The 18,034-nt window shown below is 49.3% G+C and overlaps 4 protein-coding genes across 4 annotated transcripts; 3 read left to right on the top strand and 1 right to left on the bottom strand.

Moving 5' to 3' along the window:
* The first annotated feature begins 3,492 nt into the window (after window positions 1-3,492).
* Window positions 3,493-5,366, top strand: LOC139837902 (uncharacterized). Its single transcript, XM_071827213.1, has 4 exons — window positions 3,493-3,938; window positions 4,024-4,324; window positions 4,812-4,997; window positions 5,353-5,366. Exons 1-4 carry the CDS (start codon window positions 3,618-3,620, stop codon window positions 5,364-5,366), a joined length of 822 nt encoding a protein of 273 aa, XP_071683314.1. The 5' UTR covers window positions 3,493-3,617.
* Window positions 5,367-8,578: 3,212 nt separating this feature from the next.
* LOC127339397 (putative F-box protein At5g50220) lies at window positions 8,579-9,865 on the bottom strand. Its single transcript, XM_051365258.2, has 2 exons — window positions 9,449-9,865; window positions 8,579-9,334 (listed from the first exon to the last, which is right to left on the bottom strand). The coding sequence occupies exons 1-2, from the start codon at window positions 9,863-9,865 to the stop codon at window positions 8,579-8,581; spliced, it is 1,173 nt and encodes a 390-aa protein (XP_051221218.1).
* On the top strand, window positions 9,655-11,879 carry LOC127341674 (outer envelope protein 61-like). The gene has a single exon (XM_051367554.2). It carries the CDS (start codon window positions 10,568-10,570, stop codon window positions 11,735-11,737), a length of 1,170 nt encoding a protein of 389 aa, XP_051223514.1. The 5' UTR covers window positions 9,655-10,567; the 3' UTR covers window positions 11,738-11,879.
* Window positions 11,880-15,858: 3,979 nt separating this feature from the next.
* LOC127339398 (outer envelope protein 61-like) lies at window positions 15,859-17,220 on the top strand. The gene has a single exon (XM_051365259.1). It carries the CDS (start codon window positions 16,057-16,059, stop codon window positions 17,218-17,220), a length of 1,164 nt encoding a protein of 387 aa, XP_051221219.1. The 5' UTR covers window positions 15,859-16,056.
* The last annotated feature ends 814 nt before the right edge of the window (window positions 17,221-18,034 follow it).

Genomic DNA, 18,034 nt, shown 5'->3' with positions numbered 1-18,034 from the left:
GGAGGTCTTCCAATGGATGAAGGACTCCTTGTTTTTCCCCGATGGGTTCGCAGCCAACTGGATGAGGGGCCTGAACATTGAAACGCTGCGAGTACAAGGACTGAAGAGTCATGACTACCACATATGGCTTGAGCGGATAATGCCGGTGATGATTCGAGGCTATGTCCCTGAGAAGACTTGGCGAGTGCTAGCGAGGTTGAGTTTTTTCTTCCGCCAGATTTGTGCTAGGGAGTTAGACACTAAAGTGATTGAGAAGCTGGATGAAGAGGCACCCGTGTTGCTTTGCGATCTAGAGAAGATCTTTCCTCCAGGGTTTTTTAATCTGATGCAACACATGATCCTGCACCTCGCGGAGGAGTGCTTAAAGGGGGGCCCGAATTGGGGCCGTTGGCAGTTTGGTCCCGAGAGAGAAACACAAAAGCTTTGTCAAATGACTGGCAATAAATGCAAGATCGAAGCATCCATAGCCGAGGCAGTCCTGAATGTGGAGGTGGCAAACTTCACCACTAAGCACTATGATCCCAACATTCCCACAAAGCACAACCCGGTCCTCCGTTACAATGCCGCCAACAATGAAGAAGTACCCAAGCTTAGCATCTTCGTGGGGCTTGGTGGCAAGTCAAGTGGCTCGAAGCCGTACAGAACGGACCTACATGAGCGGACCTTGATCCACTCGTATGTCTTAAACACCATGGTCGAAGTGAAGCCGTACATCGAGTAAGTGCGAACCATTTAATTATTCGCAAACATTCACTCGTATGTTCGTGGCTAACTCTTCCTCTTTTCATCGGTATAGGAAATTCAAGGCTATACATTGGAAGAATACCCACAGGGAGCCTACCCCGGAAGAATCCAAGCAAATTTTCGATAAGGGCGGCGGTTTTGGTTTCAGTAGCTGGTTTTGTAATTTGGTACTATTCTATCCAAATTAGCTAGCACTTCCGACATTTATCGGTCATTTCTCGTTCTAAACTTCTTGTGCTAAACTTGTAGGCAAGAACTGACAAAGAGATGAAGTCAGAGCTAAGAAAAATTGCTAGGGGCTTTGACCATTCCGTAGAAGCGTTCAACTCCTATGACGTGAACGGGTATCGCTTCCAGACCCATCAATACACAACAAGCCGGCCCAACGCGAAGACAATAAATAGCGGGGTGGTATGTCAAGGTGATGATGGGCTCCATTACTATGGAAGAGTCGAGGGTATATACGAGCTGAATTACGGGTTTCACAAAGGGCTAAATCCCGTCATCTTCAAATGCCATTGGTTTGACCCACGTCGGGTGAGACGGGATCCTGAAATTGGGTTGGTTGAAGTTCAAAGGAACTCCGTTTATAAGGGAGAGGATGTGTACATCTTGGCTACCCAGGCCTTTCAAGTATTCTATCTCCCGTACGCGTGCAAAAACCCGACAAAACGTCTACATGGATGGGATGTTGTGATGACGGTGCCTTCACGCAATAGGCCGCCCCTGCCAAACACTGACGATTACCGCCGCGTAGACCCCTCAGCAAGGAGTGTCGAGTTTTATCAGGAAGAAGGGCTCCCCGGCCATTTCACAATCGGCTTGCCGACTATCGATGACATGGTCGTAGACGATGAACAAGAAGATGCGGGCATGGATGGAGACAATGTAGAAGATGAAGCTGAGGATGTCTGTGCCCCGGAAGACCTGAGTTTGCTCGAGGCGTTCAAAGCAGGGATTGACCTCGATGCAGATGGACCACCTCCAGGTTTCATTGATGATTATTGGTTCGCCGAGCCTGATGACGATGAGGAGACACGCGGTCCAATCACGGATGGCGACACAAAGCTACTGATCTATGTAGTAGTAATTGTGAGGCTAGCCTATTTGTAATAACTCCGTGTAATAGAGATTGTCTAGCTAGGTTATTTGTAAGAACTCCGTGCTATGTTTGAGAGAACTCTATGCTAGCTATTTGTTGCTTCCACTAATTAATGTTCATCCTTTTGCATTATTGTTGCTTTCATTAATGTTCATCTACTTATATTTCTGTTGCTTTCACTAATATTTATCTCTTTACAATATTGCGTACTAATAAACCACTCTCTTCATTTGTGTTTGCAGGTGATTGAAGCATGCCGCCAAAAAAAAGGGGTGGCGGTCTTAAAAAGAAGCTCAAGGACTTGGTAGGTGTAGGGACTTCGAGGCGGGGCCGAGCTACTACCCCCCCTCCTAGCCCCCCTCCTGTCGCTCCCACAGGGCGGCCGCGTAGGAAGAATGCGACGCGGGTACTCACTCCTAGTCCTAGCCCCCCTCCCGCAGCCGATGATGATGACGAGGAGGAGGACCAGGAGCACCACGGGGGTGGGGAGGACCAGGAGGAGGAGGGGGTGGGGAGGACCAGGAGGAGGAGGGGGGTGGGGAGGACCAGGAGGAGGAGGGGGACGAGGAGGACCTCTCGGAGGATGAGGGGTTGGGGAACTTAGTGTTCGATCCTGATCCAAGCCTACAGTGGTGTGAGCCGGAGGATTACCAGTACGTTCCAGCTGTGGAGAGGCTGAGGCCACGTGATAGGAAGCCATATCGGCGTGGGATAACACAGCTCCCCGCGCTGAAGCACTGGCGCTACAGGCACGTTGTTCTACAGCCCTATGGAAGGAGGTACATGTTAATTTTTGGCATTTCGTTATCGCAATTTTGTCATTATCAAAATTATTATCACATACATATTGATGTTGTCGTTTCATGGTGCAGCTCGTTCCAGTATGAAGACCCGTCGCAGAGACCGCCACGTGGGTACTCGAACATCCTTGGGGGCCTACTTAGATGGTATTTCCCTGGGATAGTCAATCTCCCTACTGGTGGCTGCGACGTAGCTTGGAGGTGGGCGCACTACAGCCTCGCGGAAGATCCTCTTGGCCGCGGCACCGCGGCGGATTTGGTTGTTGCCAAATTCTGGGTACGTGACTTTTGACTTCTTACCATTCATACACTCTCCTTGGTTCACAATAATTGCACTAATGCCCCTTGTTTTACCTATGTGTATGGTTGCAGAAATACTTCAAGAGGGCCGAGGGCAAGGAGAATGCGTGCGATGATGTCCTACACCAGCTTGCAAGGAAGAGGGTGACTGGCATGCACTACGAGGCACGTGTTCAATGCGTCCGCGACTGGCACGCCGACCGCTTCGTCCACATGACTAAGGAGGACGCTCGCGACACGCTCATGCAGCCGTGGCAGTACTTGCAGGTATTTGCATTTATGTGTTATTGATTTCTTTATCGCCATGTAGTTTATTTTACCATAATGGGTTTATCTTGTGCATGTAGAACCCTCCTCAGTACGTCGGCAACGATGATAGGTGCTTTCGTGCGATGGTCATGTGGTGGACATTCCCCCAGTACCTCAAGAAGCACGAGGAGGGCAAGAAGAAGCGGGCAGAGATGCGAGGTGGATCACATATCCAAGGCAGCATCCCCATCTCTCTTCACCTGCAGAAGGAGGTGAGCAAATTAATGGTTCCTTCATTCTTTGAATTCATGTTATATATTTGCTAACTCTGCAAGGGTGTGCCACTTCACTTTATTACATGTTCTCTTTTGCAGGAAGTCAGGACAGGAGCGAAGCCTAACGTCTTTGCCGTGCTAAAGAAGATGAAGCAAAGGAAGACGCCTGATCCTGAGACGGGGTCCGTGTGGGTTAACCCGCAATCCGAGACCCAGTGCACGTCGTATGTCTCCAAGTTCAAGCAGAAGTACGGCGAGGACGCCAACCCAGAGGCCGAGGACTTTGACCCTGAGGTCGCGGTGCTTGCGGGAGAAGGCTTGAAGCATGGCCGCCTATGGTTTGGTGACGGGTGCGTCGACCCAGCGAAGGTTCCCTCTCTCCGCCAGATCCGTCGTGGTCGTAAGAGCGGCCAGCCTGAGGTAGAGCCCCGGCCACGGGCTTCGGATCTAGCTGTCGAGCGGTTACGGGTATGTTCTTCCTCGGGCCTCTACCTTTCCTTTACATGCACATGCTTTCCATTGAAATGTTAATGACATCGCGGACACATCGTAGGCGGAGATGGCAGAAAAGGAGCAGGCGGCCCAGGAGCACGCACGGAACTTGGAGCGGCAGGTTCTGGAGTATCAGCAGCAGCAGGCACAGATGATGCTGCAGATGCAACAGCAGCAGCAGATGATGCAGCAGCATCAGGCACAGATGAGCTGGCTGATGAGCCAGACGGCTCTGTCTTCTCCACCGGGGAGTCTTCCTCCTCCACCTTACTCCATGCCGTGGATGCCGCCACCGCCCACTCATACACCGGGGACACCTATCACCGTCAACAACATGAACATCATCCGGAGCATGAACCTCGGTGAGTCCTCCTACGCTTGTGCCCAACCCGCTACTTGTGCTTGTTCAAGTGATCATTATGCAAATGACAAATGCCAATTCCATCAAACCTTGTAGATTATGTGTCACAACGCAATGACGATGAGGCGGGCGCAAGCAATGGAGGAGGACAAGGTTGATGGCATGGTCTTCGTGCACTCGTCGTCGTTGTAATGGATTGTTCGCACTTGTTATGGATGTTGCACTTGTTATGGATTGTAATAATGGACATTGCACTTTGTTATGCATGAACTATGTGTGCTCGATGTATTTGTGGTGTTGTTGATGTGTTTGGTGATGCTATGGTGAATATATATGTTGTATATGTTATATGTATGTGAAATGCAATTTTGAAATGCAGTGATTAATGAAAAGCAGCAAAAAAATGAAAAAACCAGGGGCCTTTGCCGTGTGTATGCACACGGCAAAGGACTTTTGGTCACTTTGCCGTGTGCATACACACGGCAAAGGTGCCACGTGGCGCAAGCCTGTGCTCCTGGGAAGCCAGTGGGTGTGCCTGGAGATTCCTTTGCCGTGCGTGCTGGGGCTTGGCCGCACGGCAAAGGGAGCACGGCCCGGCAGAGGCAGGCGCACGGCAACTAGGTGGCGCACGGCAAAGAGGATGGCGCACGGCAGAGATCAGCCGCACGGCAAAGGTGCGAGCGCACGGCAAAGATCACGCGCACGGCAAAGGGGCGGCCGCACGGCAACGTTGCGCGCGCACGGTAAAGGCCTTTGCCGTGCGGTTTGGTCTGGCGCGCGGCAATGTCTTCGTTGCCGTCGGAGGCGTTGCCGTGCAGACGTTGCCGTGCGTCGACGCACGGCAAAACCTTTGCCGGGCAAATAAGGGCCTTTGCCGTGCGAATTGTCGCACGGCAATGAATTGTTTTCCCGTAGTGAGAATCTTTTGATTGTTGTGATGCTGATGTGCAGATATTTCTCTAGTTGTGGGTGGTAGAAATTGCCTTGGCTATACGTGTTGTGCGTGTCACCAATCTGTTAGTGTTGCAGGATTACCTAATTAAGTAGTACTACATGTTGGTCGTCGATGCTAAGCCAATGGTAACAACATATTGTCAATCAGACATACGGCTAGGAAGGACAATGTGTGACTGCATCCAGAACCGGCCCCTGACCCCCCTCCTAACCCACACCCTGCACGCCTGGGCAGGCCCTGGCAGCTCCCCTCCCACCGTCGCCGAAGGCGCCGCCGAGCAAAGCCCTGATGGCGTGGCGTGGCGGCGGACTTCCTCAGCCGCTACTTGGCACCAGGGTGTGATCTCGCGTCGGCAGCAGCGCCCGCACCGGCTTGGTCGACGGTGGTGCTGCAGAACGGCAGCGGCCAATGATCCTCGGCGACCGTCTTCATCGACGGCCAACAATAGCGAACAGCGATGGCATTCCGGGCCCCGATCTGGGCCTGGTCGGGCTGTGGCCATGGCTACGTTTTTGATGCATCGCGTCGTCACTGACAACGGCTCGTGGAGGATTTCCTAGGCTGGTTCCGCAACACAAGGACGCCAGGGGCAGCTGTCCTGAGCATGGCAGTTTTGACCTCCTCCTCCGCCGAATGGTCTCGATGTTGAGTTGGGAGGCATGAATGCCAGTGAAAACCGAGCCCCTGACTCCGGTCATAGCGGGCGATGGTGGCATTCACGCGCTGCTACCTTGTTGAAGTATCGCCATTGCAGCTCGTGCGTACCCACTCACGCTGCTCCAGAGGAAACCCCAGATATGGGTCTCCCGAATCGGACGATGGCAACGCTTTGTGCGTCGTTCTACCTCTTGAGGCATCATATTTGGAGAAACGGCTAGATGGTGGCAGGTAGTGGTGGTGTGCATCTACCACGCCAGCGAGTCGATATGGCTCGGCGAGGCCTCGGTGTGGACGTTGTGCATTGTGCATTGGACTCACGTAGGGTGGAAGCATTGTTGGGCTCCATGGTGGCACCGCGGACAAGGCTATGAGAATCTCTGCCCTGGAGATATATGAACCGGCCAGTGGTTGATGGCAGTTTGTTGATGGCAGTGACAGCTTCAGCTTCTGAAGCGAGGGCATGAGGCGTTCACCATGGGTCTACTAGACCGGATGTGTCCTCCTGTTGTCGCCAAAGGATGTGCCATTGATGCCCCCGGGTTTTAAGTCATGAGGTCTGATGACATGTTACTTTATTCTGGGTGTTGAGTGGTGAGTGGTGGTTTCAGCTTTTATGATATACTCTTGGCAGAATTTTGTCAAATAAAATATAAATAAATATCGTATGCATCTATTGATGTAGAGGCTGGAGCTTCCCCATTTTAAAAAAAAAAGAATGGCCTAGGGAAGGGCAACTCTTGCTAATCTGGTGTATGAGCAGTTTCGGGTGGGATTCATCAAATCGTGAAAGGTGCCTTGTTGTTCTAACAAGCTCCCTTGAATAATGACAAAGGTGAAAATGATTATTCTTATACGTGACAATAAAGAGCTATGTTTTCTGGTGTGAATAAAGACTCGTGTCATAAAGGTGAAAAAGCTTGTATATACTTAGAGCAACTCTAACAGCAACCGAAAAACGAGCCGGACCCATATTTTTCCGGCGAGAATATGAGTTCGGGCCGAAAGAGGCCCAGAACGGAGCCTGAACTCGCGACCTGGCCCGTAAAATGAGTTCGGAGGCCCGAGAAACTAGACGACCGCCCCGTATTTATACAGAGCGCGGGGGCGAGTTGGGTTCCAAAACCCTACTCCCCCGCTGCCGCTCCGCCGCGTCTCCATCCACATCCGGTGAGAAATTTCTTCACCGTCTTCGGCTTATTCGCTTCGCCGCCACCACCCCTCCCTTCGCAATGGCGCGCGCATGACGGGCCGGTAGGGGAGGGGTCCGAATCGGCAGCGGAGGATCGCCGCCGCGTCCGCCGGGTGTGCAGTCGGAGGCGGACCACGCAAGGCGGGCGTGCTCCGACGGAGCTTGGAAGCGGGCGGCCCGCAGGTGGCCGCACAGGTTCGCGCGCCGGCCGGCGTGCTCCGAGGCGCGCGATGGGGAAGCCGACGCGCCGCCCGCCGGCTCGTGCAGCCCGCCGCTGCCAGCGCTTCTGCCGCGCGGTCACAGAGACGACGACGAGGAAGACGGGCCGGCTCTCACCTGTGGGAGCTCGGCGGAGGCAGCGCCGTTCGAGGTGGCCGCAGTCGTCCTCGCATAGGCATCGCCGGCGCCAAAAAAAACCTCCTCCGCCACGCGTATAGCCCCGATGACAATCTCGGGGTCAATTTCGTAGTATTTTGGATCAAATTAGCGCGCATGAGTAGGTTTAGTTAGTATTTTGATTAGTATATATATGTAAATTATGTTCGAATGTAGCTCGATCGGAGGAAAATTTCGTTTCATTTCGCATGGTTCATCCGAGCAAAAATTCCCGCGACGTTTGATTTCCATTTTCGACAGACCAAACTCCTGTGTTTTTGGTTCATATTTATACGGGAACTACTAGACTAGAGATGCTTTTACCTCTCATCTTCATTATCAATTACAGATAAAAGCATGGTAAACTGTAAACGCACCTTGGCCGCCAGATCCGATAGATCTTGTTCGGGACTGATTCCAAGGAATTAGAAGAATCAAAAAATAGTCAGAGCAATAAAATAATTCAGTTAGATATTTAACCATGAATCAAGATGATGTGGACATGAATACCTCGGATACAACCGCGACCAAATGCATTATTATACGTGGATATATTTATCAGGTTATTTCTATCAGTAACACTAAACTATATTATTTATTTATTAGAAACATAATTACTACATATCCATGTATTATACGCAGATATACTAAAGACCTGCGTAGACCGAGAGTTAAAATGCGAATGGAAGATGAAGCTGGCGTGGTCATACTTTAACCATGAATTACATATAAGAGCATGGTAAGTGCACCTTGGCCGCTAGATCCGATAGATCTTGTTTGGAACAACTGCTTCCAAGGAATTAGAAGAAACAAAAAATAGTCACAGGAATAAAATAATTCAGTAACCATGAATCAAGAGCATTTTGGATGAATCAAGTCCAAGACATTCAACTAGTTGGGCTGGGCTAGCATCCTTGATTCAAGCGCACAGACGAGAAACAACAAGATGAATCAGCAAAAAAGATTCAGAATTATTAATACAATATGTACCGATGTTGCATAAGAGAACTATAGGTTTTTACATGTAAAGGAGGACCTTCTGTGAAGAATAGTAGTTGATATTAATCATCCACTTGTTAGTCCGTTTGGAAAAAGGGGACACAATCTTGCATCAGGAAGATGTCATGTTTGACAAGGCTTTCTTTGAACCAATGTTCAATAGTGATACAATCTTCCGAATTGCATTGGAACTCCTCTAACAGTTTTCCGGTGTTGTCACAATGGAACATGTAACCAGTACATGGCGTGTAGACCAAGACATCTCCCTTGTGAGATAAAACCAAATGTTCTTCTTCAGAGTAACACAAGCTCTCCACTGGGAATTTAACATGGTACTTGAATGACCAAACCTCTCTATCGTAGTCCTCAAGCACCCAGATTTTGGCGGCTGTCGTCCCGTCACCATCATAATTGCAGCTGAAGCCAATCGAACCTTCCATGTTGCACAAACGTCTGCAGAATCTGGTAGCAGCAGCGGGACGGCGCATGAGCCTGAATGATTCAACCAATGTGTCAAAAACAAGTATGCCGGCGTGGCTACCACGGCAGTCGGAGTCCCAGTGAAGGCAATCGCGGAAAAGGACGGGTGGGGCCATCTTAGCATCCAGTCTGTGGCAGGCCCTCATAACTTTCTCGATACCAGGGGTATCTGCAGGAACTCCAATGCACCTTGATGGCTGCCCCTGGCGCACCGTAAGGATGTAGTAGCCAGCTTCGAGGTAGTCCCAGTGTGTTCCCTCTACGTAAAGGACGCGATACTCGCCGGACGGGCGATGTAGGTACAAGGCGGCGACGCGTGCGGCGGTGGGGCTGAGGCATGGGAGTGAAGCGCTCTGACGCGTGGTCGGATTACAGATGATATGTTGGCTGTTAGAGAGGGTGACCAGGAGGAGCCAGTCGCATGAGGCGAGCAGCTGGAAGCCTTCGTAGTCGTCAAACTAGAGGACCGGGAGCCCCCCCTTGAACAATCGCGAGAGGTACCCCTTCAACAAGGATGATGAACCATGGATGGACGTGAAGATGGGGAGCAACGGCTGGCGCTTGTGGTGAGCTAAGAGGAAATCAGGGGCAGAGATGAGGCCACGCCAGGAGCGACAAACCGCGCGGTAGCGAAGGATGTCCTTGGCTGGAAGGCGGATAAGTATCTCCCACACCAGGATTTCCTCCGGGAGGGCGGCGGCGGCAGCAGCGATACGGCGGCTGTGCGCCCGAGTAATTACTCCTGGCGCAGGTTCAGTAGTTGTCTCCTTACTGACCGATGTAGGGTTTTGGACTAGGAGAGATACGACGAGCATACGGAGCCGCCGCCTAGGCGGAGGCGGCGGCGGCTGTCTTCTCCGCGTACTGCCATTTGTCCGGGCCATCGTAATGGCTTGCCGATCACCAGCAACGGCGATCGACGCCCTAATCACCCTCTTTGCCCTTTTACCGGATTCCCGTCGGATCCCTGGATTCTTCTCTGCGTCGCTGCAGAACAAGTTGTCCGGCGGCGGTCCAGGCCAATATTTATGCAGGATGGGGCAACATCGGAACGGGGCGCTACTGAATCCAGCGCCTTCCCACGAAAAAAGAAGAATAAGATTCCGGCGGCAACTAGTAGATGCTAAAATCACGGAGGAGATATCTTATCGAGCTTGTTTTGGCAGGTGAAAAGATATACGTATTTCTTTCCACGACTCTCGTTTGAATACCCGATATACCCTTGATGAAAAATAATTAATCTCGAATTGTCACCACCAATTCAGACCTCCGATTCGTTCTCTGACTCCAAAGACCCGCGAGCTGCTTCGATTTTGTTCAAGCGAGCCGGTCTTCGGCCGTTTCCGATTCCGAGCGACAGAATACAACGAGAGATTTACGGACTCCGTATCCGTCCTGCACTCTCCCCGACTCGTCAATAAATACAACGAGAGGTTTACGAGAGTTAGCCGCCAGAGAAAAGCGACGGAAAGAAGCGAGACGCATACGAGAGCTCATTCCCAGAACCCGCGAGCTCCGGTCACTGCTTCGTTTCCGCATATATCCATCGCCTCGACTCTGTCCACCGGCACCGCTCGCCGGCGGCCATGATGAATCCGGAGATGATGAGGCTGGCGCAGGAGCAGATGAGCCGCATGTCCCCGGCCGACTTCGCCAGGATGCACATGCACGTGATGTCCAATCCAGACCTGATGAAGCAAGCAACCGAGAGCATGAGAAACATGAGAACCGAGGACTTCAAACGAGCCGCGCAGCAGCTCAACCACACAAGCCCAGAGGAAATACTTCGCATGACCGAAAAAGTCGCCAACGCTAAGCCCGGGGAGTTCGCCGCCATGAAGGCCCAGGCCGATGCGCAGATGTCGTACGCGATATCCGGTGCCAAGATGTTGAAGCAGCAGGGGAACGAGCTCCATAGCCGTGGGCAGTATGCTGATGCCGCCGCCAAGTACAAGCTCGCCAAGGATAACATGAAGAACGTGCCGTCAGCAGCTGGGCAAACGCTGCAGCTCCAGTGTGCCCTCAATTTGATGTCTTGCTACCTGAAATCCGGCAGGTTTGAGGACTGCATAGATGAAGGTTCGGAGATCCTAGCCTATGACTCGAGCAATGTTAAAGCGTACTACCGAAGGGGTCAGGCTTACAAGGAACTAGGGAACCTGGAAGCTGCCGTTGCTGACCTCGGTAAAGCCCATGAAATCTCTCCAGAGGATGAAACCATTGCAGAGGTTCTGAGAGACGCGGAAGAGAAACTTACAACTAACCTGCCAAAGGGACTTGTTATTGAGGAAATCGTAGAAGAAGAAGAAGAAGAAGACAGTTTCCAGCCTTCATCTCCGCAAAACGTTGTTGCAGAGAAATCTGATGAAATAGACCAAAGTACGGACCAGCCATCACTTGATTCTCTACCTTCCGCAACTGATATGCAAGACATGAGAACTTTCATGGAAGACCCTGCAATGCAACAGGTGCTTACATCCATGATGAAAAACATGAGTCCGGATACAATGACAGACATGAGTAGGCAGTTTGGTTTGAATCTGACAACCGAGGATGCTGCAAAGGCCCAACATATATCACAGCTATCTCCGGAACGTTTGCACAAAATAATGAAGTGGATGGACAGAGCACAGCGAGGAGTAGAAGCCGCAAAGAAGACAAAGAACTGGCTCATGGCCAGGAAAGGCTTGATCATCGCTATTGTCTTGTTGATTGTGGCCTTCATCCTCCAGCGGCTTGGATTCATTGGTAGGTGATGGCCTAAACATCCATGATGGCCAATCACGCGGTGCATCCGATAGATAGGATACAAATAATTGTTCAGTGGCTTTTTTTCTAAGCCAGAATTGATAGTGTGCAAATGAGTATGTCCTTGAGAAGGCTCAAGAAATAGTTGGATATGTGTCTTTCTTATTCTTTCAGTCATATGTGTATATAGATTGTAACAAAATTGAAAGGAAAAACTTATAGTATCATTTGGACACTAGGCTGACATGTAATGCCATGGATGTCTTATGTTAAAATAATCTGATACCAACTTTTGCCAAAGTAAAATATGATGCAATAAATATTATACATGCCTTTTACTAACCTGAACTTCAATAATGATCTGATACGATGCCCATTTCTTTGCTCCTTCGCAACCGGGATCTCATGATCTGATACATGCCTTTTACTAACCTGAACTTCTTTTTTTTTGTGAAAGAAAGACACTAAACCTGAACTTCAATAATGATCTGATACGATGCCCATTTCTTTGCTCCTTCGCAACCGGGATCTCATGATATACCTTCCGGTTCTGACTTTTTTCACCTCATCAACATTACCTAGGTGTGGATATTTTGCTTGCCTCTGATTTTCAGAGCCGATTGGAGGACTACTTTTTATCTTCCCAATATGTCATCCTATTGAGACCACTGTTTAGATAGCACCCCTAAAGTTTTGCCATTTTCTTCCTCGCTCTTTGCCCTTTCCCACCGGGACCATCCATTTGATCTTCTGTTCAGAGGCAGCACCTAAGCAACAACAAAAGGATCGATGACTATGAATGCTGAACTCAAGCCAAATTAATTAAGCTACAAAACTAATTGCCAAAAAAATTAACCTAAAAAACTAGCTCCTCCGAATAAGATACAATACAAAATACCTAATTCCCCAGAAACGGAATAAATCAATCATGGCGGTGTTTTGAACACCCAACTCCAGAAGAGCACCTATGGCGTGATGCTCTTCCTCCGCAATAATCCGGTCAGCTAACAATCACATAAGCAGAAGGTGGTCACCACTTCTTGATGCGAGGAGTACTACACACAAGTAGAGAATAGCCTAGTAGTGACAGTTTCTTTTTTTGTAATTAGTGGCGTTAACAGGGCACGACACCAAATTGGCGCAATTGTTAAGTAGAGGTGGTGTGGTGAGGCAAGGCCACCAGTCCCGCGGATAAGGGTGACCCTCGGAACTCGGAAGAACTAACGCCAGAATAACCACGCTAGCATATGGTAGCTTTGATTTAGAGAAAAAAATGCGCCCGAAAGATGTGTGAGAATTTGAGCGGTCCTATTAAATTTTGGAACAAAATTACATTTCATATTAAAAAACAGTAAATTCCGTCCATACATTAATTAAATGAAATTACAAATAAACATAAACTAAACCTACTTATACTAGTACGCCGTGACAACGACCCTCGGCTCCGGCGACAGCGGACTAGCATGGGCATGCATCAGGACCTCGGCGATGTCCTGACCACTCCACCACCTTCGCCGGCCTTGGTTGTTCTTCTGTCGTAGCGGGTGTGTCCCCTCGAAGGCACTGAGGAAGGGCATGCCGCTCCGCCGGGAGGCGCAGCGGCCAGCTCTTGCGGTCGACTATGTTGGCTGGATCTTGGCTTTCTTTGACGGTGAGGGCGTCGACTCGATGTAGGATGAGTCACTGGAAGGCGTCACCGGCGGGCAGCGGCAGGATAGGGGGCCTCCCTCGCTAACATTCCACCCGACGGTGAGGCGGGTGTCCGACGGCACGAGGAGGCTGAACTGGGCGAACTCCGGTGCATGTTGGTTGCTCGGCGTGCGTGTTCCCTCCATTGCCATGGCTGCGTGGGGAAAGAGGGGGATGTGGATCTAACCTCACCGGGCTGTTCTTGAATAGCACCCGTCGGTGGTATCTACATTTACGTCGGCACGGGTTCCGCGCCTTCGCCGCGTGTGGGAAATTAAGGCCACACCTTGTCTACTTAGAGCAAGTACAATAAGATCCAATTAGCTGGCTATAAGAGATAAAATATTATATTTTTATTTAGTTGGAGGAGAGATATTAGGAGAGAGAAGGAAATTGTGTTCTCCTAGGCATTATGTGAGAGTAAAAGGTGAACCATGTATTGTAAAAGTATTACACTTTTATAGCTCACTATTGTGCATGTTAACTATAAATTGACTATAGATGTTGTGGTAAACTGTTATAGCCAGTTAGCGGTTATACTATTGTTATTGCTTTTATGGACCTGGTAACCGGGCGCGAGGGCGCTATTAATATGTGCAATACTAATTGTATACTTGCGGCCTCTTCTCTTGTTCAATCTCCACGGATTTGGCACTTCAATTCATTGCCTTCATTTTTTGTATGCTTGTTGCCTCTTCTCTTGTTCCATCTCCCCAGATTCGATCTTTCAAAGTTGGAACAAGCAAGATCAGTATATATATGGGCATGTCACTAATATCATCTTTAAATAGATAGAATAAAAATGTTTTGGTAAATCAAAAAAAATTGAGGGCAAACTGTCACTATTGCTGCCCTGATGCACTCGGCGGGAAGCAGCCTTCGCGTTGTTGTGGTGGTGATGGTGGCGGGCTGAAGGGACTTGGCCTCGCACAACGTTCTCAGATCTTGATCTATTTTGATAGAGCTACCACCACTAGCCGGTTAGTTTGTTTAATATCACGTATCGGATATGACGTGATGTCCCGAATAAATGGTGGCGTGGGAAGCCACACGTATGCCACCATGGTTATTTGAAACTGTGGCATGATAGCACACAACGCCACCAACTTACACCCGGAGGTGGCATTGCACATAACGCAACGCTAATAATATTACATGATCGGCCACGTGCGTGGGCCTACTTAACCATCCATTCCAGCACGCTACCATTACGCGCAAAACGGTAGTGTTCGACATTTTGCAACGCTGGTGTTATTAACAGTGGTGTTGCACAAATGAGATGCGCCACTAATTATGCAACCCCGCTAAGCGTAACCCTACTAGTGACATAGCGGCGGCAACATCGGCATGCCAAGGTGTTTGGCTTGCCTGCCTCTTCAGCGAGCTGCTGAATCAAGAAGATGCGCCGGTCATCTTATTTATCGACAACAAGTCTGCAATTGTTGCTCAACACGATTTCCCCTTTGCATTTGAATAAAAGGACAAGAGAAAAGCTGCAGTCAGGGCGCTCTCTGTCTCTCTCAATCTCTTGATCGATTTGAGTTTTAGGGCGACAATTTTAGCTCACTTGGACAACACTAGAACAAATCCATGTTTCGCTTCTCAGGATACTTCTTTTTCATGGCCTGGTTCAGCTCGTCATACAGCTCTACTCTGCATACTTCTGTGTGTTGGTCACAAAGGGACCAATTGGTACATCAAGCTGAAGATCACCAAAACAGATTCATAAACTGCTGTACTTGCCCCTCCATACTGCGGATGTGATCGAGGCTATGAACAATGCACGAATACCCCATGGACATGCAGCTGCTATCTTTTACGAGCGTGCATGTGCCCGTCGAATCTCCTGGAATTCGATCGGTTTTCGTGTTTGTTGGTGTGGTTTCATGATAGTCTCTTCCGATCTACGGTTGTCATCATTGGCGATGGTCGCTGCTCTGGTGCGCTGGTCCTTTAGGACCTTAGCATTACGACTTCCCGTCTATTTACTACAACAAGCTCTACTACGATAAGCTTTGCCTGACTGCGGTGATGGAGGAGCAAGGACAGCGGCGTGCCTTCGGCTCATGCTAGTGTTTAGTGTTTGTAGTCATCGCTAGGTGGTCCAAGTACCAATTTGTATTTTTTTTACTTTTTGGATTATTCGTACTACTATTGATGATTATTAATAGATCGGTTGATTTCTCGCAAAAAAATGATTTAGTGAAGGCGGCCTGCATTTTCTGTCCTAGAGAGCCAAATATGATAGCACATCAGCTAGCAAAAAAAGCTCGTACCCATCGGCTAGATAGTTGTCACTTTGATCCTCGGTTCAGAACGCACAGGCGAGCTGCTATGTTTTTCTTCGAGTACATGTACCAGCGAGCCGGTCTTCGGCCGTTTGTTGATCTCCATCCGACTCGGAGTCTAAACAACGGCCCACCGCAATGAGTCGATTTCGGGTTGGACTCCGTATCCGTGTTCTATACCTTGCCAACACATCAATAAATAGAGCGCCAGGTTTACGAATCAATAGCCAAACAAAGCGACGGAAGACAGGAGAGACGCACACCAGAGCTAATTCCCAAAATCTGCAAAGACTCCATCAGCGTCTTGGATTCGCCTCGACACCAATCATCGGCGATCGCTCGCCGGCGCCATGATGAATCCGGAGATGATGAGGCTGGCGCAGGAGCAGATGAGTCGCATGTCCCCGGCCGACATAGCCAGGATGCACCAGCAGGTGATGTCCAATCCAGACCTGGTGAAGCAAGCATCTGAGAGCATGAGAAACATGAGAACCGAGGACTTCAAACGAGCCGCGCAGCAGCTCAACCACACAAGCCCAGAGGAAATACTTCGGATGACCGAAAAAGTCGCCAACGCTAAGCCCGGGGAGTTTGCTGCCATGAAGGCCCAGGCCGATGCGCAGATGTCGTACGCGATATCCGGTGCCAAGATGTTGAAGCAGCAGGGGAACGAGCTCCATAGCCGTGGGCAGTATGCTGATGCCGCTGCCAAGTACAAGCTCGCCAAGGATAACATGAAGAACGTGCCGTCGGCAGCTGGGCAAACGCTGCAGCTCCAGTGTGCCCTCAATTTGATGTCTTGCTACCTGAAATCCGGCAGGTTTGAGGACTGCATAGATGAAGGTTCGGAGATCCTAGCCTATGACTCGAGCAATGTTAAAGCGTACTACCGAAGGGGTCAGGCTTACAAGGAACTAGGGAACCTGGAAGCTGCTGTAGCTGACCTGAGCAAAGCCCATGAAATCTCTCCGGACGATGAAACCATTGCGGAGGTTCTGAGAGACGCAGAAGGAAAACTTGCAAACCTGCCAAGGGAAGTTGTTATTGAAGAAATTGTAGAAGAAGAAGATAACTTCCAGCCTTCGTCTCCACAGAATGTTGTTGCGGAGAAATCTGATGAAATAGACCAAAGTATGCACCAGCCGTCGCTCAATTCTGTACCTTCTGCAGATGATATGCAAGACGTCGTGAGAACTTTCATGGAAGACCCTGCAATGCAACAGGTGCTTACATCCATGATGAAAAACATGAGTCCGGATACAATGGCAGACATGAGTAGGCAGTTTGGTTTGAATCTGACAACGGAGGATGCTGCCAAGGCCCAAGATGCTATATCACAGTTATCTCCGGAAAGTTTGCACAAAATGATGAAGTGGATGGACAGATCACAGCGAGGAGTAGAAGCCGCAAAGAAGACAAAGAACTGGCTCATAGCCAGGAAAAGCTTCATCATCGCTATTGTCTTGCTCATCGTGGCCTTCATCCTCCAGCGGCTTGGATTCATTGGTAGCTGATGGTCTAAACATCCATGATGGCCAATCACACCGTGCATCCGATAGAGAGGATACAAATAATTGTTCAGTGCCTTTTTTTCTAAGCGAGAATTAATAGTGTGCAAATGAGTATGTCCGTATGTCCTTGAGAAGGTCCGAGAAATAGTTGGATATATGTCTTATTGTTTCATCATATGTGTTTATAGATTGTAACAAAATTGAAAGAAAGAATTATAATAATATTTTCATTTGGACACTAGGCTGACATGTGATGCTATGGCTGTCCTATTTTAAAATAATCTGATACCGACTTTGGCCAAAGTAAAATATGATGCAATAAATACTGTAACTGCCTTTAACTGACCTGAAGCATCAGTATGCTCTGATATGATACCTGTTTCTTCGCTCCTTTGCAACCGGGATCTCCCGATGTACCTTCCGGTTCTCACTTTTTCCTCCTGATGTACCTAGCTGCGCATTTTTTTGCTTGCCTCTGATTTCAGAGCCGGTTGGAGGACTCTACTTTTTTTTTATCTTCCCAATATGTTTAGACAGTACCGCTAGCTTTTTGCTTTATTTTTCCTCTCTCATCACTAGACCATCCAATTTTGCTTTCCTTCGCCCTTTTCCACCAGGACCATCCATTTGCTCTTCTGGCCGGAGGCAGCACCTAAGTAACAACAGAACGGTCAATGACTGTGAATCCTGAACTCAAACAAAATTAATTAAGCTGGAAAACTAATTGTCAAAAAAAATTAACCTGGAAAACTAGCTCCTCCAAATAAGATTCAATACAAAATACCTAACTCCCCAAAGGGAATAAATCAATCATGGC

The sequence above is a fragment of the Lolium perenne genome, chromosome 3 (genome assembly GCF_019359855.2).
Source record: "Lolium perenne isolate Kyuss_39 chromosome 3, Kyuss_2.0, whole genome shotgun sequence".
In the NCBI taxonomy this organism is placed as follows: Eukaryota; Viridiplantae; Streptophyta; class Magnoliopsida; order Poales; family Poaceae; genus Lolium; species Lolium perenne.
The sequence above is the reverse complement of the archived record's forward strand: the minus strand, read 5'-3'. Positions and strand labels throughout refer to the sequence as shown.

Coding starts and splice junctions, on each gene's coding strand:
- LOC139837902 (XM_071827213.1), top strand. CDS start 3,618: ATGAAGCAAAGGAAGACGCCTGATCCTGAGACGGGGTCCGTGTGGGTT. Junction 3,939..4,023: donor TAGCTGTCGAGCGGTTACGG/GTATGTTCTTCC, acceptor GACACATCGTAG/GCGGAGATGGCAGAAAAGGA. Junction 4,325..4,811: donor CATCCGGAGCATGAACCTCG/GTGAGTCCTCCT, acceptor CACACGGCAAAG/GTGCCACGTGGCGCAAGCCT.
- LOC127341674 (XM_051367554.2), top strand. CDS start 10,568: ATGATGAATCCGGAGATGATGAGGCTGGCGCAGGAGCAGATGAGCCGC.
- LOC127339397 (XM_051365258.2), bottom strand. CDS start 9,865: ATGGCCCGGACAAATGGCAGTACGCGGAGAAGACAGCCGCCGCCGCCT. Junction 9,335..9,448: donor TGTTCAAGGGGGGGCTCCCG/GTCCTCTAGTTT, acceptor ACCACGCGTCAG/AGCGCTTCACTCCCATGCCT.
- LOC127339398 (XM_051365259.1), top strand. CDS start 16,057: ATGATGAATCCGGAGATGATGAGGCTGGCGCAGGAGCAGATGAGTCGC.